Source organism: Schistocerca americana, chromosome 1 (assembly GCF_021461395.2).
Source record: "Schistocerca americana isolate TAMUIC-IGC-003095 chromosome 1, iqSchAmer2.1, whole genome shotgun sequence".
Taxonomy (NCBI): Eukaryota; Metazoa; Arthropoda; class Insecta; order Orthoptera; family Acrididae; genus Schistocerca; species Schistocerca americana.
This window is the reverse complement of record NC_060119.1, coordinates 1129594636-1129620183: the sequence shown is the minus strand read 5'-3', so window position 1 is coordinate 1129620183 and position 25548 is coordinate 1129594636. Positions and strand designations below refer to the sequence as shown.

The 25548-nt window shown below is 39.6% G+C and overlaps 1 protein-coding gene across 1 annotated transcript in view; it reads left to right on the top strand.

Annotated features, from left to right (window-relative positions):
- The window catches only part of LOC124619168 (WD repeat and FYVE domain-containing protein 3), a 297546-nt gene that overhangs the window by 209854 nt on the left and 62144 nt on the right, over positions 1–25548 (top strand). The window contains exons 40-47 of the mRNA XM_047145406.1: positions 4827–4993; positions 6118–6356; positions 14799–14915; positions 16016–16154; positions 16308–16519; positions 16643–16775; positions 17291–17444; positions 17874–18108. Of these exons, the coding sequence (XP_047001362.1) occupies positions 4827–4993; positions 6118–6356; positions 14799–14915; positions 16016–16154; positions 16308–16519; positions 16643–16775; positions 17291–17444; positions 17874–18108 (1396 nt within the window). The remainder of the gene's footprint in view (positions 1–4826; positions 4994–6117; positions 6357–14798; positions 14916–16015; positions 16155–16307; positions 16520–16642; positions 16776–17290; positions 17445–17873; positions 18109–25548) is intronic.

The following is a 25548-nucleotide window of genomic DNA, read 5'->3' as shown; positions in this document are numbered from 1 at the left end:
GGTCAATTGCCAATTTTTGCACCATACAGATATCTTATCTAAATCGTTTGCAATTGGTTTTAATCTTCTGATGACTTTACTAGACAGTAAATGACAGCATTATCTGCAAACAACCTAAGACGGCTGTTCAGATTGTCTCCTAAATCACGTATATAGATAAGGAACAGCAAAGGGTCTTTAAAACTACCTTGGGGCATGCCAGAAATCACTTCTGTATTGCTCAATGACTATCTGTCAATAAAATTTTGCTAAAAACCCATCAATTACTATGAATTTATGAATACTATCAATTACTTTTCAATAAGAATGCAATCTGATTACAAGCTGCTTGTGAGGTATGGTGTCAAAAGATTTCTGGAAATCTAGAAATATGGAATCAATTTGAAATCCCTTGTCAATAGCACTGAACATTTCGTGTGACTAGAGAGCTAGTTGTGTTTCACAAGAATGTTGTTTTCTTAACCCTGTGTTGACTGTATGTCAATAGACCGTTATCTCCGATGTAATTCATAATGTTGGAACACAATATATGTTCCAAAATCCTTCTGCATATCATTGTTAATGATGTGGGCCTGTAATTTAGTGGATTACTCCACATGCCTTGTTGGAATATTGATGTGACCTGTGCAACTTTCCAGTCTTTGGGCACGGATCTTACGTTGAGCGAATGGTTGTATATGATTGTTAAGTATGGTGCTATTGTATCAGCATACTCTGAAAAGAACCTAATTGGTATACAGTCTGGACTGGAAGACTTGCTTTCATTAAGTAACTTCCAAGTTACTCATGTTGGCAGCTGTTCTTGATTCGAATTTTTGAATATTTACTTTGTCCTATTTGGTGAAGGAATTTCAGAGGGCTGTGTTTAGTGACTCTTAACAGTGCTGCCATCAATAGTATTTCCATTGCTGTCATGCAAGAAAAGCATTGATAATGTCTTGCTACTAGCATACTTTACATATGGCCAGAATCTCTTTGGATTTTCTGTCAGGTTTCAAAACAAAGTTGTATTCTGAAAACTATTATAAGCATCTTGCATTGAAGTCTGTGCCAAATTTCCAGCTTCTGTAAAAGTCCCCCAATCTTAGAGATTTTCCTTTTGTTTAAATTTGGCATGCTTTTTTCATTGTTTCTGCGACAGTGTTCTGACCCGATTTGTGTACCATAGGGGTCAGCTCCATCTTTTGTTAATTTATTTGGTATAAATCTCTCACTTGCAGTCGGTACTACTTCTTTGAATTCAAGCCACATCTGGTCTACACTTACATTGTTAATTTGGAAGGAGTGGAGATTCTCTCTCAGGAAGGCATCAAGTGAATTTTTATCTGCTTTTTTTAAAAGATATATTTTTCATTTATTTTTGGTGGATTTGGGAGTTACAGTATTCAGTCTCACTATGATAATCTTGTGTTCACTAATCCGTGTATCCATTTTGATGCTCGTTATTAACTCACGATTATTTGTTACTAAGAAGTTGTGTGTGTTTTCAAATCTGTTTCTACTAGTGTGTGACCATCAACTAGTTGCTTGAAATAATTTTCAGAGAATGTGTTTAGCACAATTTCGGATGATGTTTTAGGTTTATCTCCAGATTTAAACATGTTTTTTTCACCAACATATCGAGGGTAAAACTAAATCACCACCAGAGAATGGTCGACCCGACGGGAGACCCTTGTCACACGACATTATTATTATTATTATTATTATTATTATTACCACCAGCTATAATTGTACGAGTTGGGTATGTGTTTGAAATTAAACTCAAGTTTTCTATGAACTTCTTGGCAACTGTGTCATCTGAGTTGCAAGGCCACTAAAGGATCCAATTATTATTTTATTCTGGCTGCGAAGAATGGCCTCTAACCATACTAGGTTGTGGAAACTATCTACTTCAATTTTTCCATGAAATAAACTACTGCTAGCAGCAACAAACACGCCATCACCATCTGTATTTAGCCTATCTTTTCTGAACAACATTAGGTCCTTCGCAAAAATTCCAGCTGAACTTATTTCTGACTTTAACCACCTTTCTGTATCTATAACAATTTGAGCTTCAGTGCTTTCTGTTAGTGCTTGGAGCTCTAGTTCTTTTCAAACAAAGCTATGAGAATTTACATCTCTGATACTGATTGTTTCTTTTATGTGTTTTACCTAGAACCTTTTAGACTTATGCCTTTTTTGTAGTTTCGTGAGACCCTCTACCCAAAAGAAACACCCAGTCCACACCATCCAGCTCCAGATACCAGTGTAACTGCCTCCTATGTGTAATGGACTCCTGACCTTTTTAGCAGAACCCGAAACGCACCACCCTATGGTGCAAATTGGGGAATCTCCAGCCTACACAATCAGAGAACTATCTGATCCTCTGTTTCAGACCCTCTACTGAGATCTGCATCAGAGGGCCGCAATCACTCCTGTCGACTATGATGCAAATGGTGAGCTCTGCTTTCATCTTGCAAGCAAGAATGGCATCCCTTACCACTTCTGGTAGTCGCTCGAAACCAGTCTTTCTTCTGATCCAAAGTGACAAACATCATTGGTACTGATGTGAGCCATCAGCTCCAGTTGGCTGCACCCTTTCCTCGTGGCATCCGGAAGGACTCATTTGACATCTGGAATGACTCCACCTGGTATGCTCACAGAGTGCACTCTAACTTTCTTGGTCTCCTTGCCTGCCATGTCCCCAAGGAGCCCGCATAATGCACCTCATGCACGCTGAGAGGTTCCTCTGAAACAGGACAAACAACTGCATCTGGCAGCGGGACACCATCAGACCAGATAGCACCTGGAACCTGTTTGTCAGAATAACCAGGAAGGCCTTACATTTGTCCTCACCTCACCTCCCCTCCCTGGGGAAGTCTTTCACAGCCTGCCACGTTCTGAGGTGACCTTCCAGTTGGCCATGAGTGAGGGGTCAACCTCAGTAACTGGGCTGGCCACCAGTGCGGACCGATTGCCAGACATGTGGGTCATGCTGGACATCCATTGGATCCCCACGGCCAGTCCACAACAATGATTCCCACTGCAGCCCCAATCCATGTAACTGAAGGCAAAACAGCCTGGAGCTGACAGCAAAGTGTGACCAAATCAGCTCGCATCCGCACACAGCAATCATAGCAGAGATTCAAAAACAAAACTACCCGAGCACACAGGTGAGACTAAATTATTCGCTCCTTGTTAGGAACTTGTAAAATGTCACAAAATCAGTTACTTCCCCTTTTGCTGCTGCTGCTTGGGCAGTAGCTGCTGTCCGACTTCGCCCTGTAACATGTCTGACTTTATGTGCAGTGCAGCCACTCGTGCACTGTTCGTACCCTGTGAATCCTGTATCACTACCGAATCATAAGACTAACTTGGGTAAGTGTAGATTTGCCATCACGAAAGAAAGTAACAAAGTTTTGATAAAAGTCGCATATATCCTTTGTGTGTGTTGGCTTATACGAAACCCTCTTACAAACTTTTACAAACACCACCACTTCTGTACTGTGCGACTCAGAATGCACTGTGATGGTGGCTGTGTGGTCATGCCTCGCTGTGTGGTGCTTATGCCACTGATGCAGCCTTCCATCTGGTTCATAGTTGCAATAAATCTTGTCAAAATAAGGATAATCCCAACTGTACTGTCACAAGTATAATGCTCTTTCTGCCACGTGTGTCTTCCCTGCACAATGCCAGGATCTTTTCCTAAGGAATGATAAGGAACTGCCCAGTCATGCCCCACTAACACAATTCAAATTAGTAGTAATTGTAACCAGTAATTTATCATCAATTGTTGCTTGGTCACAAATGAAAAGTAAGCAGCAGGAGCGAGCATAGTACCTGACTTACCATGATTGGTGGCATCTGTGTTGTTGCACAGAGTAAGCTTTGCTAAGTGAACTACATTCATTTGTGCCTCTGTCATCAGCACAGTCCAAAGCAGACTTTTCGCTCACTATTATAAAATTGCACAACCTACATGCAAGTGACTGCACACATTCTGGCTCTATTTGAGCAAAATGCAAAGCTTATTTGTGAGATTTGGGCTAGCGACACTGATGCCCATCTGTCCCTTTCATAGCCAGAAGTCAAAGTCCCTAACAGTGGTGTACCTGCCTCCCTTTTCTCTCGCTGCACCACTGTGTCAGCCACCATCTGTTCCATAAAACTGAACGTACTTCAGTTTAACTCTGTAGCAGTTGAATTACAGTATTTTGATTTTATCTAATTTTTGCCACTGCATCCTGCCTCACCTTAATTGTTTATTGAAAGAACATTTTTTTTCTTTGCTGGAGGGCACTGGTAGGACCAGTCCATCTTTCACAATGTGAAGTGGTACCACTTATGGATACTGCATTTTTTCTGCACCTCTACTGTGGCTGTCTTCCTCCACCTCCTGGCTCATGCAAGTCACTGCGACACCATGCTGACACCCAACTCAGTTCACTCTGGAACCGTTCCCTTCTGCCACTCCGTGATCCGTGCCAGCTTGCCCCATTCCAGATATCGATCTGAATTCTGATTTCTCTCTCTTAATTAAATCCGCTACTACTTTTGTTTCATTGCTCACACAGCAACCATGTTTGTTTCTACAATAACTGATTACTCTTACTGACAGATGCTACATATTAAGCCACACTAAGATGGAACATGTGTATTTGTGCTCATCACATTGACATGTTTCACTTATGGCAGTTCAAGATATCACTTTTTTATTATGAAAGAAGCAGTAATGAAAGATTCTATTATTACTATTATCAGTAGTTTAATGCCTTGGGTCCTTAACGTGAGTACTATTTTTTGTGAGATTAGTGTACCTATATCCAGCGCATTATTTATTTGTCTAGGTCTGCACCATGTGCCATGTGCATTGGAAAGGCATGGTGTGCATCGTTCTATATCAGAACCTGAAGATGCTGGAGACGATGACGCAACAGACACAACAGGAAGTGAAGATCAGGATTCTGCTCCAGATAACCATACACTTCCTCGTTTACTGGAAGAACAAGAAAAGGTAATGTGCTGTTATAATATGCACATCCATGTTGTGTGAGAAATACACCTGTGTGTGCTAAATATTGTATATTTTATTCTTTAAATTATTAAAATTTGATCATGTAAAGTTTTCATCAAAGGGCGAGAGAATTAAATAGGTAAAGAAAAGAAGAAGGAAGAAGAAGAAAAAGAAAATTAAGTGAGGCGCTACTACAGTTTTGTTAGTTTCAATGTTTCAGTTTTTGTTTCGCCTTTAAAAGCAAATCTCTGTTTTGTTGTTTATTGAATGATGCACTTAAAAATTTAATTGATTTGCACTATTCTTGAAATAAGGGGACAATACTTTCACTTGATTCTCTAACAGAAGTCCGTTCCTTCCTCTCGGGTGCCCAATATCCAGCCAGTGCCAGGTTAGTCCTCATATGATGCGTCTCTAACGTTAATGGAGAACCAACCACACCTATATATATATATGTATGCTATTATTACAATGGGGCCACCACTCAAAAAGGTATTTTAACACTCCTGCCAGAACCCTTCCCTGCACCCTCTCCCCCATGGAGGAATCCACATGTACCCTTCTTTCTGCATCTAGTGTTCATCCTATGGTCAGATGTGACATTGTTTTTTAAAGTATTTGCACATCATGTGTCATAGGCGGAATGTGGAGACCCACTTGATATTCACCTACATGGGCTGGCAGGTACACCAGCACTTGTCGTTAATCTGTGAGGCGGATTTGGTTGCACCTCCTCATATCCTAGAAGCAGGCACTTTAAAGCACTTGGCTATCTGTGTGGGCTAACCGACGTCTGTTATTATGCAGTTATTTAAAACTGTTATGAAATCAGGGATTAAATTGTCCTGTTAAAAGAGGAAACTTGATTACCCTATGCCCAGTCCAATATTTATGCAATGAATTTGAAGCTTTTTGTTTAGTCAGTATCTATTTGTTTCATCAGGCACTCATTCTGGTGGAAAGTTCATTTAGAATTAATGTTGCATCTTCAGTTAATACCTCTCATTTTCCATTATATCTACATGCATTGTAAAAAGGTTTATTTTTTCCATTTTACTTATTGATCTTGCTTTTAATCATAAGGTTGATTCACAGGTACTAAAAGACTAATTACTTTTTTGCAGATCAGTTACATGTTTAGATGTGCACGTATTCAAGGCCTGGACACAACTGAAGGGGTTCTGTTGTTTGGTAAAGAACACTTTTATGTAATAGATGGCTTCACTGTTGATAGATCACGTGATATACGTGATATAGAATTACTACCCGAACATGACCACGATCCAATTCTTCCGAGTCCTGGGAGTCCGAGACGCTCACGAGCTATGAGACAGTGTTCAAAATTTGCTTATGAAGATATAAGGTGAGAAGTATTGTTATTTGTAATGCTTCTAGAGACTACATGTTGATTACCTCTGTATTAACACTTGCTAACTATCTATGGGAGTGCATCTGATGGCAACTCCTTATTGTCCATGAGTTATACAGGTTCTTGTATAGTCCAAAGTCACCAGATTTCCCCTGGTTGCCTGCTGTACCATAGAAATGGCCTTGATAAATTCTGCATGGCTCACAGATCCATTCAGTATCCACTTGAAGTAAAATCCCATAGCTGTTGGTGTAAACCACATTTGAGTTGTCACTACCCAGAGTCAGTTTTCGTCCTGGATTCTAAAAGGCCTGGACCAATGGTTTCCAACATTTCCGAGACCATTACCCCTGAGCCCAAATAAAATTTTAGGTTCCCCTCCCTGCCATCATCAGCATCAGTGCCTAACTTTTCATGAGATATTGGAGTATATGTGATGTATAGGTTTCAATTTTACGTTCATAGATGTATTATGCAAAGTACATGTGCTGCGGGTGGATAATATGCAGATGATCATCATTCCTTTGTTTCACAAGTTGTAACATCCAGCTCACTGTGTCACACATTAATGCTAGCATTTGAAAAATATAGTATTGGTAATAATCAAACAACGGAAAATCCAGGATGGAATGTAACAATACCAGAGAAGGAAAGTTGCTACTCACCATATAGCGGAGATGCTGAGTCACGATAGGCACAATAAGAAGATTCACACAATTAAAGCTTTCGGCCATTAAGGCCTTTGTCAGCAGTACACACACACACACACACACACACACACACACAATCTGCAGTCTCAGAGAGGCAGTGTGGTTCAGCTCTCTGAGACTGCAGGTGTGTGTGTGTGTGTGTGTGTGTGTGTGTGTGTGTGTGTGTGTGTGTCTACTGCTGACAAAGGCCTTAATGGCCGAAAGCTTTAATTGTGTGAATCTTTTTATTGTGCCTATCACGACTCAGCATCTTCGCTATATGGTGAGTAGCAACTTTCTTCTGTGGTATAGTATTGGTAACTTATTTAGTCAGTAATACAGTCTTACAGAATAGTGATAATAGTAATGATTTTTAAAAATAATTTAGTCTTGTGACCGAAAGACTGTTCAAGCCTTTTGTTTTTGCCCCTCAGAAGATTACATTTTACCCCTCAGGAGGATAATTACCCTCATGTTCAGAACCATTGGCCTAGACTAAAGTTCATTCTTAAATAAATGAGGAAAAGTACAAAATATTAAATTTTAATGTACTTTTTACAACTACTTTTGCCAGCACTGCAACTGTGTGATGTAATGGGATCAATTTGAATGGTATATGGTTTGTGAAATTTATTTCATTACTAAATGGCTACAGTTAAGTTGTGGGTTTTAATATGGCAGCCATTTGATTTATGATAATGCCCGCATATAATATTGTTCAGTGCTTGTGGTTGGTGTTCGAGGTGGCTGCTTTCACAGATAGTCTGCTTCTAATGGTAGTGAATTTTAGTGAGTACAAGGTATTGTTTGGATACACCAGCTACTCATGCATCTAACCAATTTGCTGGAATATGACTTGTTGAGCCAAGTCATCAAGACCAGCATTCCCATAACTCTGGACAACTTTTATCTTAAATTTGATGTATGGTGGAATAGTACTTCCATAAGGATTAGTTCTGATGCGGATATCGGAGATCTTTTGTGCTATGAACCACATATGGATTCAGGTGCCTGTCTCCATTGGTCTTGAAAAGATTTTCAGCGTATTTGGAATGTTTGTCACAGCAGATGCAGCATGCATAAGTACCTGTAGGTGTAAAACACTTTGGAATGGAATGGGGCGGGGTGCTATCACAGTGGAGACATTATTGGTTGGTTTAATATAGACAGTGATTTTTATGAAGGAATAAATATTGAAGTCAGTATTCAAGAAGGGAGTTCCACCAAGTGAAAGTGAACAAGTTGAAGAGAGGATATCGAGATTCTGGAGGAATGAAGAGGAAGCATTGGAGATCAGGCTAGAATTTTTTGGATCACTATAGCAAGACTTCTGGATGCAAGTGTTGAACAGCTGGAAGTGATTTTCTCCCAGGTTAATTGTAAAAGTCTTGGAACTTTTGTGTACAGTGAGATGATTAGGTCAGGATCTATACAAGACTGTGAATGACAGCTCTTTCAGTGGTCAAGTGAATGGTACAAAAAAATAAAAATGTAAGCAACAAAGCTGGAGCAAGGTTGAAGGTGATGAATTTATGGATGGTTTGCTGGGGGTTATTTTGTGGGAGTGGAGGAGAGTCTCATTTGGATGGCTGTATGAAACAAGTGAGACAATTTTTGAACTTCTCTTTAGCTTAGCTCTGATAAGTTAGCATGAAGGAAAGTGAATCTTCTGTAAGTTAAAATTTAAACTGTATGAGGAGCCAAAGGAGAGATCTTTGGAGAGGACTGAGATCTTTGCATGTTTTTGGAGGATTATAGTTTGATGTTCTTTGTTTTGTGCAGAGTTAGAGTTAACATCACGTGATTGAAAGTTGTGTGGGTTAGATGAATTTTTATTCAAAAACTGGTACCATGTGAATCTTAAATCATTAGGTTTACTACTAGTTACGTGAGTTGTATTTAGGACCAATATGTTAAGCCTGTGTACTATTTAGACTTGAGCTCACTGTCTACCTTCTAACAAGTGAACCAACAGCATGATCACTGTGGCCCTGTCAGTACCAACCTATAATGATTGTACAAGTGCACAACCTAGAATAACTTTGACATGACTGCATCTAATGGTCGATGGTGTGTTGCTGCCTTTTGGTCCAAACAATTAAGCATTGATGTGGCTTTGTGTAATAATCAGCATAATTTTATAGAATTAGGCAAGTGTTTCCAAATATATTAAATCAGATTTATTGCTAATGAAATGAGGTGTAGTATCCCAAAGGATATTGAAGTAGTTTAATTGTTTGGTTTAAATTCAACTTGTAATTTCACTTGCAGGTAAAGAATCAGACAAATCGAGTATGGAAAGGTGGCCATATGTTTCTAAATAAACCTGCAGCAGATAAATGATTCAGTGTGTCGTGCAAAGCACCAAATGAGAAGTTCCAAATACTAATGAACGTCAGAGTTTGTAGCACATGTAACAATTTCAACGTTTTGCAAGGTTCTCAAAGTTCCACTGAAACTCGTTTAAAAAGACCTCTGCTGTTCCAACAACAAAGATCAGAAGCCCATCTTCACTTCTGCAACCAAAGCAACAAAAAGACAACAAGGTTCTTCTGCTTGCCTACTCCAGAGCTTGGTCACATGACCACCTACTGCAGTCATGTCTGTTACTTTCCTTGGCCCACCTTATCAGAAATATAAGGAGCGTTAAAAATGATCCAGAGGCATAATTACAGAAACCTGTACCTATGTGTTAGAAGTATTGACCCCGGCTGTCGAGACACTTGTCCCACTGTGACACAAGGCGATGAATGACTGTCTCATAAAATTCCTGGGGCTGCGGTGTTAACCAGTTCTGCACATACAGCTGGATGTCGTCTTCAGAGGTGAATCGTTTGCCCCTCAGAGCCTTTTTAAGGGGATCAAAAATGGCGTAATCACAGAGAGTGAGTCTGGATTGTATGGAGGGTGACTGAGAACCTCCCATTTGAATTTCTGCTCGAGTACTGCGACTGTGTTGGCTGTATGAGGCTTTGCATTGTTGTGGAGCAGAATGATCCCACAGATGAAATTGCCTGGTTGTTTTGATTTGAACGCTTGGCAAAGGGTGGTCAAGGTTTGTGAGTAATGTTTGGCATTCACTGTTTTCCTTCGCTGCAGGAGGTGAATCAGTAGGGGACCATCTTGGTCCCCTTAAAAAGGCTCTGAGGGGCAAACGATTCACCTCTGATGACAACGTCCAGCTGTACGTGCGGAACTGGTTAACATCGCAGCCCTGGGAATTTTATGAGACAGTCATCACCTCCTTGTGTCACGGTGGGACAAGTGTCTCAACAGGCAGGGCCAATACTTCAAACAAGAGGTACTAGTTTCAGTAATTACGCCTCCAGCACGTTTCTTTCTGAACGCCCCTTATACACTTAACACTCTTTTGTATAAATTATAAAATTTTAATACGCATGTTCTTAAAACTACCTTTTATATTTGTGTCTTATCCCATAACTAATATCTATATTTTATGTTTTTAATTTATTATTTTACTTCTGTTCAGAAAGAAAATCACAGAAGCTAGTCAAATACATGTCTGTGTTCTACTCATCACTGTGGCACTACAACACTCAGCACATTCTTAATGTTTTTTTTACAAATGTAACAAGTCATATATTTACGTAAATCACTACAGCATAGACCCGACTGCTGTGTCAACATGCTGACACTAAATACGTGTTTGTGTGCAGAATTCCATTTTATTAAAGTTTAATTAAAATTATAAATAATTCAACAATTTCTTTTCATTGATATTGCACAGTGAGCTAGCTCATCGTGTAACTGATGTCATGACCTATTTGTTGGTGTATTGTATGTGTTAATAAGATGTCTTCTAATGATTATTATGCATCATAAATAAATAAACATTTAAACTTTAATGACCTCTAAACAAGATGACGTATAAATATGCTAATAATTTTATTGCATTTGAGGCTTCTGCTAATTCCAAAAATGTCCTTATATTTTCTGTATCTCGGCAGTAGGCAGTTTTGGCAGTTTTAGTAGGTATACAATACTTTTAATTTAATGCACTCAGCTGCCAGGCCATGTTGGCATTCACCTCCTTCGTTGCCAAGCGTGTTAGCCTTGGGCTTTGCCCGGTGCCGTGCCCTGTCTGTGGACAAGCCAGTCTTCAGCCACTTTGATCGTGCTGTGGCCCTGTCCAACATTCCCAATTCACTCAGCCTTGCCACACACAACTAACTGGCTCTCCACCACACATCCATCTAACACTCTATAAAGACTGGCCAAGCCGCTTATTTTGTCACATAGTAACCTGTAAATAGCCGGCATGTAGCCATTATTTGAAATCAAATTATCCTGTTCTCCATAATTTTGATAAGAAACTTGCAAATGATCTGTGGAAAACATAACTAACTGAACAAGTTTAAAGGATGTTGGGGTGGATAGTGGTATTTCAAAGTAGAAACAAGAGAACAATAGGTTTGACATCTCTGTATGATCATGCTGTGTGTACTTCTCCAGTTATTTGACAGCAGATGTGTCTATAAGGTAGATGGGAAATGGGAACGTGAAAGTGTTTGTGAGAACAAACTCTGGATTTGGTATAGGTGATTCCCGATCTTCTCCCATTCAAGAAATTGCCAGAGATTGGTAGAAATATTGTTCAGAGGTTCACAGTGTTTCAACAGTTTTGCCATAGAGGCTGTGTCATTTAAATCTACATGATTGCTCTACAACTGACGTGGAAGAACCATTTTCAGAATACTGTATTTCTTGACCGTATCACACTCAGATAGCATGTGAGGAAAATTAACACTTAGAAACATTGAAAAATGCCGCCTGCCCACTTATTTTAGTGGTTGCCATCACAGCCCACTGTGGCATCTCTCTAAGTGTTCAGCAGCATAACACAGTCTTTGGTTCACCTTCCCCACAACACGTGATGATTACATTGTAGATTATTCATAATAGTAACCCTTATGTATTTAGTCAAAGTGACAGCTTTGAAATTTAATTTTATCATGTAAAGATTTTTTTTTTTCAAACAATGGAAAATCCAGGATGGAATGTAACAATATTATGAGAAGGAAAGTTGCTACTCACCATATAGGGGAGAAGCTGATTCGCAGATAGGCACAACAAAAAGATTTTCACACATAAAGTTTTCAGCCAATAGCCTTTGTCAACAATACACACACACACACACACACACACACACACACACACACACAGGGCTGCAGTCCCAGGCAACTGAAACCGCAGTTTTCGTTGTGCCTATCTGCGACTCAGCGTCTCCTCTATATGGTGAGTAGCAACTTTCCTTCTCATGATATTGTTGAAAATTTTTTTTTAGTTTTTGTGTGTCTTATCTCTCATTTCCTATATTTCATGGTCTATTGCCACTTTTTTTAAATGATGACCTCTTGTCTAAATCATTTTGTAATTTGTATTCATCTTCTAATTACTTCAGTTATAAAAGTATAAGAGAACTGCTCAGATTGTCTCGTAAATTGTTTGTCTAGATTAAAAACATGGAGGGCCTATAGTGCTTCCTCAGAGAACTGTTATTCTAACTTTCATTTCGGTAGATGCTTTCTTTCAGTTACTACTAATTGTGACCTTTCTGATAGAAAGTCTGAATCCAATCACACAACTGAGACTGAACTCCATGCACTACATATGCAGACACTACGGGATGATGATGGCATTGAAACAGAGGATGACACGTGTAAAGCTGAAATACTAAACACCTTTTTCCAAAGCTGTTTCACAGAGGAAGACCGCACTGCAGTTCCTTCTCTAAATCCTCGCACTAACGAAAAAATGGCTGACATCGAAATAAGTGTCCAAGGAATAGAAAAGCAACTGGAATCACTCAATAGAGGAAAGTCCACTGGACCTGACGGGATACCAATTCGATTCTACATAGAGTACGCGAAAGAACTTGCCCCCCTTCTAACAGCCGTGTACCGCAAGTCTCTAGAGGAACGGAGGGTTCCAAATGATTGGAAAAGAGCACAGATAGTCCCAGTCTTCAAGAAGGGTCGTCGAGCAGATGCGCAAAACTATAGACCTATATCTCTTACGTCGATCTCTTGTAGAATTTTAGAACATGTTTTTTGCTCGCGTATCATGTCATTTCTGGAATCCCAGAATCTACTATGTAGGAATCAACATGGATTCCGGAAACAGCGATCATGTGAGACCCAACTCGCCTTATTTGTTCATGAGACCCAGAAAATATTAGATACAGGCTCCCAGGTAGATGCTATTTTTCTTGACTTCCGGAAGGCGTTCGATACAGTTCCGCACTGTCGCCTGATAAACAAAGTAAGAGCCTACGGAATATCAGACCAGCTGTGTGGCTGGATTGAAGAGTTTTTAGCAAACAGAACACAGCATGTTGTTATCAATGGAGAGACGTCTACAGACGTTAAAGTAACCTCTGGCGTGCCACAGGGGAGTGTTATGGGACCATTGCTTTTCACAATATATATAAATGACCTAGTAGATAGTGTCGGAAGTTCCATGCGGCTTTTCGCGGATGATGCTGTAGTATACAGAGAAGTTGCAGCATTAGAAAATTGTAGCGAAATGCAGGAAGATCTGCAGCGGATAGGCACTTGATGCAGGGAGTGGCAACTGACCCTTAACATAGACAAATGTAATGTATTGCGAATACATAGAAAGAAGGATCCTTTATTGTATGATTATATGATAGCGGAACAAACACTGGTAGCAGTTACGTCTGTAAAATATCTGGGAGTATGCGTGCGGAACGATTTGAAGTGGAATGATCATATAAAATTAATTGTTGGTAAGGCGGGTACCAGGTTGAGACTCATTGGGAGAGTGCTTAGAAAATGTAGTCCATCAACAAAGGAGGTGGCTTACAAAACACTCGTTCGACCTATACTTGAGTATTGCTCATCAGTGTGGGATCCGTACCAGGTCGGGTTGACGGAAGAGATAGAGAAGACCCAAAGAAGAGCGGCGCGTTTCGTTACCGGGTTATTTGGTAACCGTGATAGCGTTACGGAGATGTTTAGCAAACTCAAGTGGCAGACTCTGCAAGAGAGGCGCTCTGCATCGCGGTGTAACTTGCTCGCCAGGTTTCGAGAGGGTGCGTTTCTGGATGAGGTATCGAATATATTGCTTCCCCCTACTTATACCTCCCGAGGAGATCACGAATGTAAAATTAGAGAGATTAGAGCGCGCACGGAGGCTTTCAGACAGTCGTTCTTCCCGCGAACCATACGCGACTGGAACAGGAAAGGGAGGTAATGACAGTGGCACGTAAAGTGCCCTCCGCCACACACCGTTGGGTGGCTTGCGGAGTATCAATGTAGATGTAGATGTAGACACTTGCAAATTGATTAGACACTTGTGCAGAACATCACAAACCTTCTGGAAATCTAGAAATTCAGTATCAGTTGTAGAGCCCTTATCAATAGCACTCATTACTTCACATGAATCAAGAGCCGCTGCGTTTCACATGAATGTTTTTTTCTGAACCTATGCTGGTTGTGTGTTGATAGATCACATGGTTGGGCTCATTCTAGCTGCTAGTTTTCAAGATGGTTCAGAACTCTGTATAGAATAACAAGGTTTTGTGAGGTGTAGTGGCTTTTATTTGTGAACATATTTGATCTATGATGTAGCAGGTGAAAGCTTATGTTGTTGGACGTATCTATCTTCATAGTAGCTGTAGGTCATAACCTTTTATATCAATGGTAATTGTAACTTTTATGTGATCCCTGGCTGAGCATTTCATTAAATTGCAACATTGTTTCAGGGAAGTTCATAAAAGGCGTTATCTTCTCCAACCTATGGCTCTTGAAGTGTTTTCTGGAGATGGCCGCAATTACTTACTTGCATTTCAAAAAAAGCAGCGTAACAAGGTGTATCAGAGGTAATATCATGTTTAAATTTAGTTTATTATAACATCTCTCATTAATTACAGAATATTTGTGCTGAATGTAACTAATACAGTAATACATATTACCAAAAATGTGTATTTAGATATTTCCAAATGAAAGAGGTGCAGAATGTTTTTATATATATTAATTTTATAGATGGAGGTTAAAGTAGTAACAGTATTGTAAACTGATCACTCAACTGCTTTAAGTTTGTGTCACATATTCTTTGCAAAAGGCATCATGTAGATCATGTAGAAGGCATCATGTAGAAGTTTCAGAATGAAAAAATTTAAGCAGGAAAATGAAATTGCTTTCCATGCTAGTAATTTTGAAAACGTTGTTGAAAAATTGACTGTTCTCTACATATAATATCAGTCAAGCTTTCATGAGATGTAGTGAATAGATATCCCTGGAGACATTGTGTTCCACCTACTAATACTAGGAAGCTGGTGGCAGATATTAAAACTTCATAATTCAGTGTTTCTCTTTAACTCTTCTCTCCACATATTGAATCATAGTAGTATTGCACATATTTTTCAGCTATTCCTAGATCCACATAATTCCAAATTCTTTTTCACATTAGTTTCATCATCATGATCAATTGATACGTGTTAACCACTGAGAATGATCGTGCAGAGAAAATAGCAGTTATTGTTTAATATTTTCAATTGTACATGTGAAGTGCTGATAGGTAAATTAAAAACAGAAAAACTGCAGAAGAAAGTAGTTACAAATGCTGACTTCAGTGTAGATGTAATTACTGATGAATGACGAATGACACAGCAAAATGAAGAGAGGATGTCCCTCTAAAGCAGGCATGGTCAACCTTTGGTTTCCCATGCTTATTTAAGCTTGCAGGCCACCTAATCATGTGTTGTGGCAACAGTTATTTTAAATATCATACGAAATCAAAACCAGGAAGATTAGATTGAATTTCAATTCTGATGATGATGATGACAACAATATTTATTTGCCCATAATACCTCTACAGAATTCAACATAATCATTTTTTGAACATTTTAGATGTTAGTTCCCTGCATTTTGGTATAAACTCTTTTTTTCTGTAAAAATAGCAAAAAAATAACTTTTGCAGGTTTATGACATTTGCCACAGCCATCGCAGATAGTGCGCAGCAATCTGTAGCTGGTCAAAAGAGAACGGCAAATGTGGAACAAGGGGCAGGGTTACTTTCAACTCTAATCGGAGAGACATCTGTCACACAGAGATGGGTGGTAATTTGCTTACAGTTAAACTTTTTCGTGTGGAATGATATAAACATTTTATTCATATTATTAATGCTCATGTTTTATTCCTCATTTTTATAGTATTATAGACTTTTCCTTCTCAAATTTGATCGTCAGTCCTGAAACACTGCTTTTTTCCAGCGTGGTGAAATCTCCAATTTCCAGTACCTGATGCATCTGAATACTTTAGCTGGTAGATCATATAATGATCTAATGCAGTACCCTGTATTCCCGTGGATACTAGCTGACTATGAGAGTGAAGAGTTAGATCTGACTGACTCGCAAACTTTCAGGGATTTCACAAAGCCGATGGGAGCACAAAGTCCAGAGAGATTGGAACAGTTCAAAAAAAGGTAAATTTTTTTTTATAGTTCTAGGATTTTATGTATTTATATTCCATGTCCCCCCCCCCCCCCCCTCACTCATTCCATAAAGCTGATTTAATATATCCAATATATGACATTTTACTTTCCTAGGTATAAGGAATGGGACGATCCTCATGGTGAGACTCCACCTTATCATTATGGCACTCATTATTCATCAGCCATGATTGTGTGCTCTTATCTTGTGAGAATGGAACCTTTTACTCAGCATTTCCTTCGTTTGCAGGTGAGCTTCATGTTATTAAAAGGTATACTGCTAATAATTTGAGAAATAGTCACTCGTGTCACAACGATTTCAATATAGCTGTTTTTTTAAACTATGTCCTGTTGATTAGAGCTATATGATGAGGTATATGATTTGCAAATGGGAGAGAGAGAGAGAGAGAGAGAGAGAGAGAGAGAGAGAGAGAGAGAGAGAGAGTGTGTGAGTGTAACATGATCACTGCAATACTTGCACAGCATATGTTCAGTCAGTGCCAACTAGTAATTTGTATCTGTCTGATCATCGGTACTGTAGTATGTTGTAGTGGATTTTATTGTTATTGGGAAACCTGAAGTCTAGCAACAAGATGGACGTTAAGTGTTTCAGAATGGCTTGTAAACTTAAAAATGTTAAGCTCTCTAAAGTAATTGTTTATGAAAGTAATTGTTTATGAAAGTAATTGTTTATGAAAATAATTAAGTGTTGTATTTTGTATTACTTACTGATATTTTCTTGACATAAATTGTATTTTACCACAGGGAGGACATTTTGATTTGGCTGATCGCATGTTCCACTCAGTACGAGAAGCATGGTTATCAGCGTCGAAACATAATATGGCAGATGTTAAAGAACTGATACCTGAGTTTTTCTATCTCCCAGAGTTCCTTTGTAATTCAAATAACTTCGATTTAGGTGAGAATGATTGCTTAAACTTTTCTCTCCATATGTTCCATAGTCATCTAAATTTCTTCTCTATTAGGTTACCAGGCTTGCTCCATCATCTCTGGTACAGCTTTTCTCTTTATGCTTTATAAGTTACTTCAAAATGCACTTGGTCTCTTTGTGAACCACCAGTTTTCCATAACCCTGTGCAGTGTGTACTTGTGGGATTTCATGGGATTTCATGTGCATGCATTTTTTTTAAATTGGTGGTAGCTGCAATAAAGCATGTTAAATAACATTTCTTTTCCCCTTACTATGTGTGATCTGTAATTTATGTTTATTATTACATTCAGTGGAAATTATTCACCAAAAACAGCTGTTTTGTGTTACTGGGTGTGTGCCATTAAAAAAAAAAAAAAAGCAATCTCTAACATTACGTGAATATTTTACTGTTTACAGGTTGTAAGCAGAATGGTGTTCAGTTGGGTGACGTAGTGTTGCCACCTTGGGCCAAGGAAGATCCGAGAGAGTTCATACGGGTGCACCGGCTGGCACTTGAGTGCGACTATGTGTCGCAGCATCTGCACGAGTGGATTGACCTGATATTTGGATGCAAGCAGCAAGGACAGGCTGCTGTTGAGGCTGTTAATGTGTTCCACCATCTCTTCTATGAAGGAAACGTTGACATTTACAAGTCAGTTTTGTACACTTCTCCATTAGTTCTTATAAACAAGTCTGTATATCACATAAACCAGACAATTTGGCATTTGGCTGGCAATTTGAATAAGTTCATACCGACATTTGATAAAACATTGTCAGTGTACAACCTATACATAATTTTATAGTTGTTGCACAAACTTTTAAACAAAAATTTTATTAGTGCTTTCTGCAAACTACTTTTTGCCCATGGTATGAAGAGTCTTTCTGGGGTGGCAGTCAGGAATGGCAGGAGGCATGTCTTACCACTCATAAGTAGTGCCCCAGGAAGAGGAACGGTGAGGGAATGGTAGGACCAAGTCCTTCCCGCACTGCTGGCACTGTTACCCATGTTTTGTACGAAAGCAGAGGCTACACATGTGGAAACATTTCCAATGCTTGTACACAAATGAGTTTCTCTCAGCTATTGTCAAGTTTCACTGCTACTGGCAACAAAAGTAAAAGGCTTTTTTACTATTGTGGACAAACAGTACATTATGTGGGATGGTGGAGGGAACTTCTGTTATTACAGTATTCACACACTCCCCTCTCCACACCCCTCTTTTCTGCACCACTCACAAGTAGAGTATGGGAAGGTTGACTGTCAGTAAACCTACACGTGAGTTCCATTTCCACAGATTTTCCTGTCATGATCATTTCGTGAGATGTATGTCGAAGGAAGCATAATATGTTACCTGTCTCATTTTAAAGGGTGAAATGTGACTTATTCATCTCGTTCAATACAATTTTCAAATAATTTGATGTATAAGAGACATGTTAAATTTTACAATAAGAAAATTTCTTAGGAGAAATCCAAAAGTTTACACTATTTTACATACGTTTCTGAGATGCGTACCTTCCTATAATAATGGAAATTCCTGGCTGGAGAAATATTTAAAATAGAGGAAAGATGACATCTTGCCTACAGTGAATCACTGTGTGGAGCACAGGAACACATAACAGAAAGCAATATTCACACTAGATTTGGAGTACTGGTTCTTTCTCTAGCAATAGTACATACATTTACACACACAACTATTCAAACAATGACTCCAGTGTCCACATTAAGATTCAAATACCTGCTATAGATTTCAGTGCTCTTTCTTTCTTTCTTTCTTTACTTTGTATGTGGTAAGAGCCTCATCAACCACATGCCTGCTCTACAAGCCTTTTCCATTTCTTTTTGTCAAGTGCACTGTTTGTCCATTTCCTGTTAATATTCATCCTCGCTGCATCATACCAGAGAATTGCATCAATTTAATCCTCTTACCACTGAAAAGATGAGTGAAGTAAGTGTTAGTGTCAGTGGTGTTAAGAAACAGCTGAAATCATTAAAATTGAACAAAGCTGTAGGGCCCAATAGAATCCCGATCAGATTCTATACTGAATTTGTGAATGAGTTAGCCACTTTTCTAACTGTGATCTATCATAAATCACTCGCATGAAAAACTGTGACCAGTAGTTGGACACTGTCACTAATATCCTCGACATTGATTTTTTACAGAATCTTAGAACATATTCTGAGCTCAAACATAATGATGTATCTCAACTAGAATGACCTCCTCCATGCCAGACAGCAAGGATTTCGAAAACATTGATCATGCAAAACCTATATCACACTGTCCTTACATGACATATTGAAACCATTGCATCAAGTCAGTTAGGTAGACGCAGTATTTCTTGATTTCTGAAAAGCATTTGACTCAATACCACATCTACACTTACTGTCAAAAGCACAGTCATATGGCGTATTAAGCCAAATTGGTGACTTGATTGAGGATTTTTTGGCGATGAGGATGCAGTATATTATCTTGGATGGAGAGTGATCAGATGTAGAAGTAACTTTGCACATGCCCCAGGGAAGTGTGTTGTTGTTGTTTTGTTGTTGTTGTTGTTGTTGTTGTTAATATTGTATATTAATGCTGTTGTGGGCAATATTAGTTGTAACCTTAGACTTTTTGCAGATGATGCAGTTACAATGTAGTACCACCCGAAAGAAGCTACCTAAATATTTAGTCATATTGTGATAACATTTCAAAGTGGGGCAGAGGTAGGCAGCTTCCTTTAAATGCTCCAAAATATAAAAGTGTGCACTTCACAAAACGAAAAATAGTATTCTATGACTATAACATCAGTGAGTCACAGTTTGCATTGGCCAACTCAAACACTGAGTGAGGTGGCACAGTAGTTAGCACACTTGAGTTGCATTATGGAAAACAATGGTTCAAACTCGCGTCCAGCTTTCCTAATTCAGGTTTTCCATGATTTACCTAAATCGCTTCAGGCAAATGCTGGAATGGTTCCTTTGAAAAGGCGTGGCCAACTTCCTCCTCATCCTTCCCTAATCTAATGGAACTGATGACCTCGTTGTTTGATCCCCTCCCCCTAGTCAACCAACTCAAACAAACACCTGGGTGTAACACTTTGCAAGGATATGAAGCAGAATGATCACATAGGCTCAGTTGTGGCTAAAGCAAGTGGTAGGTGGGTTTATTGGTAGAATGCTGGGGAAATGCGATTAGTCTACAAAGGAGATTGCTTACAAATCACTTGTGCAATCCATTGTAGAATACTGCTCAAATATATGGGTTCTGTACCAAATAGGACTAACAGTGGATATTGAATGTGTGCAGAGTGTGGCATCATGAATGGTTATGCAGAGTGTGGCAGCACGAATGGTCACATGTTTGTTTGACTCATAGGAGAGTTTCACGGAGATGTTGAAGAAACTGAACTGGAAGACTCTTGAAGATAGACGTAAACTACCCTGAGAGAGCTTGCTTACAAAGTTTCAAGAACTGCCTTTAAACGATGACTCTAGGAATGTAAAATTGCAGCATGCACAGAGGCATTCAAACAATCGTTCTTCCAGCGCTCTATACATGAATGGAAGGAGAAGAAACCCTAGTATCTGGTACAATTGGACATAACCTTGTGCAGTGCACTTCACAGTGGTTTGCAGAATACAGATGAAGATGTAGATATTATCTCACCAGCTAATTCTTGGTGTTCTACTTCATTTCATCTACTGTTGTGCAAAAGGCTGTTCTAGGTAGTTTGTTCTCTGTAATTCTTTCTGTAGGCCTGCTCAATTCAACCTTCTCTTCTTTAGTAGTTTGCCAGTATTATGGCATTTGTACAGTTCTGTTAAGTATTAACAGTTCTTCTTCTTCTTCTTTCTTTTTAAGTATTGATTTTTCAGATCTGTGTAATTTTACTGTTACAACAGGTGTAAGGGCACCTGAAGTTAGTAGTAAGTGCTCTTTTCTTTAAGATTTTACTAAAACTAAAAAGTGTTTTGTTTGCTGTTGCTAGATGGGTATCTGTTTCTGTATCCATTGTATTGTTCTTACTAAAAAGGCTCCCTGTGTAGCTGAGTCAACTATCCTGAAAGTGAATCCATAAGCAGCCAAATGTACATTATGTCAGATTTTCTTACATATGACCAGATATTCTGTCTTTTCTTCATTAACACGTAATCCTGTTTTCTCAGGATTTTGTAATAATTTTGTATCATTCTGATTATTTCTATTTTGGATCTTATATTTTTTTCAGTTTTCAGTACACAAAAAAATAAACTGTCCTTATTATCCTTAAGGGATTATTCAACAGAATAACAACACTCTTCCATCAGAAGAGTAAAGAGCAGTCTTTTCAGTGAACCAAGCTCAGTGTTAAATGTATTACTACCATTTATTTTATTGTAAATTTTTAAGCACATATCCAGTTTTAAACAGTGCGTCAGAACTCTCTTGTGCAGTAGTTGTGATGGAAATGGAAACAAAATATCAGGTGTGTGTGTGTGTGTGTGTGTGTGTGTGTGTGTGTGTGTGTGTGTGTTTGTAAAAGAAAATCAACACCTTACGTATGTAAAGGGAGGTAACGGATAGTGTTCTTAAAGTTTTTAACAGTGGTTGACAGGGTACCCATTATTTCGCAACATAGATGGTCCTAATTATTTTGTTTTGTAATACTAGGAGCCTCATGGCATATTCTGTGTTTTCCCAGAGGATTATACCATAACAAATAACTGACTTGTAGTAGAAATTATAGATTATCTTTCCGGTGTCTGTGTTTGTGTCAGTTGACAAAATACACACTGAAAATGCCAAGATATTCAGTTTATTTGCTAAGTAGTCTATGTGTGCAAACCAGTTTAAATTTTATCAAGATTCAGGCACCAGAACTTGACATGGTATGCTGCTGTGATATCCTGATCATTGCAAGTGATTTTTATTTAACTCCATTCTGATAGAATGATCTGCACAATAAGGCTGAGGACTGTGGTGCTTTTCTGATTTGAGGTGGGAGTGGCTGCACACACACAAAGCAGCAGCTGAGTTGCAAAGTATGGGTGGTGTGCACATGTGGTTTTGGTTAGATTTCAATTACTGTAGAGCTACTAAATATTGACCTTGTAGATTATGTGTTGCAGAGAGGAAAGTATGTCTTATTAGGTCATACAAAGAATTTAAATTAAATATTAGTCAACTGTCAGAGCATGTGCTGGCCGTGGTGGTCTAGCGGTTCTAGGCGCTCAGTCCGGAACCGCGGGACTGCTACGGTCGCAGGTTCGAATCCTGCCTTGGGCATGGGTGTGTGTGATGTCCTTAGGTTAGTTAAGTTTAAGTAGTTCTAAGTTCTAGGGGACTGATGACCACAGATGTTAAGTCACATAGTGCTCAGAGCCATTTGAACCATTTTTTGTCAGAGCATGCAGAATAAGATCTCATAATTATTGTCAATGATTAACAGTAGTAGTAGTTGTTGTCTAGCACTGGGAATGAAAATCTCACTAAAAATATATAATTGACTGTAAAAACGTAAATCCTGACTGCTATTGTCAGAAACATATTTTTGGTGCCAATGCAGGTGACACATTTACTGTTGACAAAACCTGTGTCAAGTCTAGTGAAATAGTTAATTTCTCAGAATGTGAAGTAATCTGGGTGAAAGTGAAAGATCTGAAACTGTAAATGGTCACTGTTATTGGCCACTTTTGTTGAATGATTAAGTGAATAAATGCAGCAAAGAGAAACAGGAGAGCAGTAGATGTGTAATTTTTGTCAGTCGTGCCATGATAATAAGAGGCAATTTAAAATTGACATCTACTGATTGGGATATCCGTACCTTTAATACTGACATCAAATTAGCTGATTTGTGCATTTTATCTCAAGCAGTTACAGAGCCCAAATAGTATTATGATATCCTGGACTTTTTGACAATTAAGCCACTTTGCCTCAGTTAAAGAAGAAGAAATATATGACAATTAGGTTGCTCAAACAGTGGAAAACCCAGGACAGAATAGCAATGATATTATGAAAAGGATAGTTTCTACTCAACAAATAGCAGAGATGTTGCATTGCAGACAGGTACAACAAAAAGACTGTCAAACAAGTAAGTGTTCGGTCAAAAAAGCCTTCAATGGAATTAAACAACACATGCCTGCATGTGCGTGCACAACTAACACGCATGACCAGTCTATGGCTGTCAAGCCCAGACTGCTAGCAGCATCGCATGACAAGAGAAGCAATCTGGGTGGTGGAAGTAAGGAGGAGGCTGGGGTGGGGAGGGGGTAGCAGGAGAGGGATGGGGAACAGGAAAATGATGCTTTAGATGAGGATGGTGGGGGGACACTATGTAGTGCTGGAGTGCGAACAAAAGGGAAGAGGATACATGGGTTGAGGAAATGACTAATGTCAGTGTAGGCCAGGAGTGTCACAGGAAAGTACGATATACTGCAGGGACAGCTCCAGCCTGCACAGTTCAGAAAAGCTATTGTTGGTAGGAAGGATCCAGATGTCACTGGCTGTGAAGCAGTCATTAAAATGAGGAACATTGTTTTGGGCAGCATGCTCAGCAATGGGTAGTCAAGCTGTTTTTTGGCCACAGTTTGTTGGTGGCTGTTCAAGCAGGTAGACAGCTTGTTGGTTGTCATGACATAGAATGAAGCACAGTGGTTGCAGCTTAGCTTGTAAATCACATGAATGATTTCACAGGTAGCCCTGCCTCTGATTAGGCATCTACAACATCTTTGTGATCTGAATCAAGTGTGAGGACATCCTCACATTCCTCCAGAATCTCAACACCTTCTCCTCCATTTTCTTCACCTGGTCCTCCTCAACCCAACAAGCCACATTCTTCAATGTTGACCTCGACTTCACCAAAGATGGCTACATCAGTACCTCTGTCCATATCAAACTTGCCAACCTCTAGCAATACCTCCGCTCTGACAGCTACCATCCATTCCATCCCAAGCAGTTCCTTCTCTTCAGCCTAGTCATTCATGGCCATCACATCTTTATTGATGAGCGAGCCCCCTCAAAACATACAAAGGTCATCACTGACCATAATTACTATCCTTACCTTATCTCTCAAAGTCCCACCGTCTGGCGACAGAGGAGTGTTCTCCTCATGACTCAGTGCTATCCAGACCTGGAGCAACTGGGTCACATTCTCTGCCAGGGGTTTTGACTACCTGTCATCATGCTCTGAAATGAGGAATGTCCTACCCCCTATCCTTCCCATGCAACCACAGTGGTATTTGGCTGACACCAAACATACATAATATCCTTGTCCATCACTACACAACTCCTGCTTCCAACTCTTGCCTCAGGGCTCATATCCCTGTAATATACCTAGATTCAGGATCTGTCCCACACATCCTCCCCCCACCATCTGTTCCAGTCTGGTCACAAGCATCACTCATCCCACCACAGGCAAGGCTACCTGTGAAACTAGTCATGTGATCTACAAGTCACGCTGCAACCACTGTGCTGCATTCTAAGTGGGCGTGACAACCAACAAGCTATTTGTCCACATGAATGCCCACAGACAAACTGTGGCCAAGAAAAAACTGGAGCACCCAGTTGCTGAGCACATTGCCCAACTCAACATTCCTCATTTTAATGACTGCTTCAGAGCCTATACCATCTCTATCCTTCCTACTGACATCAGCTTTCCTGAACTGTGCAGGTGGGAACTTCCCTGCAAGTATATCCTATGTTCCCATAACCCTCCTGGCTTCAACCTTCATAAGTCATTGTCCTGCAACCACCTCCCCCCTTCCCTGTTCCCACTCCAGCATTACACAGCAATCTACACCACCAAAGCACCCACAATCTTTTTACTTCTCTTCCTTTATTGCCACCGCCCACCCCACCTCCGCCTTCTGTCTAACCTCCATACTACACCTACCTGCTCTACCATCTCTCCACCTCGTCCCTGTATGCTCCCAAAAGTAGCACTTTACCATCCCCTACCCCTACCCTGCTATCCCTTTCCCTTCCTGCCTCAGCCTCCTCCTTACCCCCATCGCCCAGACTGCTTCTCCCATCATGCACTGCTGCTCGCAGTCTGGCCTCAGCACCCAGAGACTGTGTGTGTGTGTGTGTGTGTGTGTGTGTGTGTGTGTTTTCCACTTCTGAAGAAGGTATTT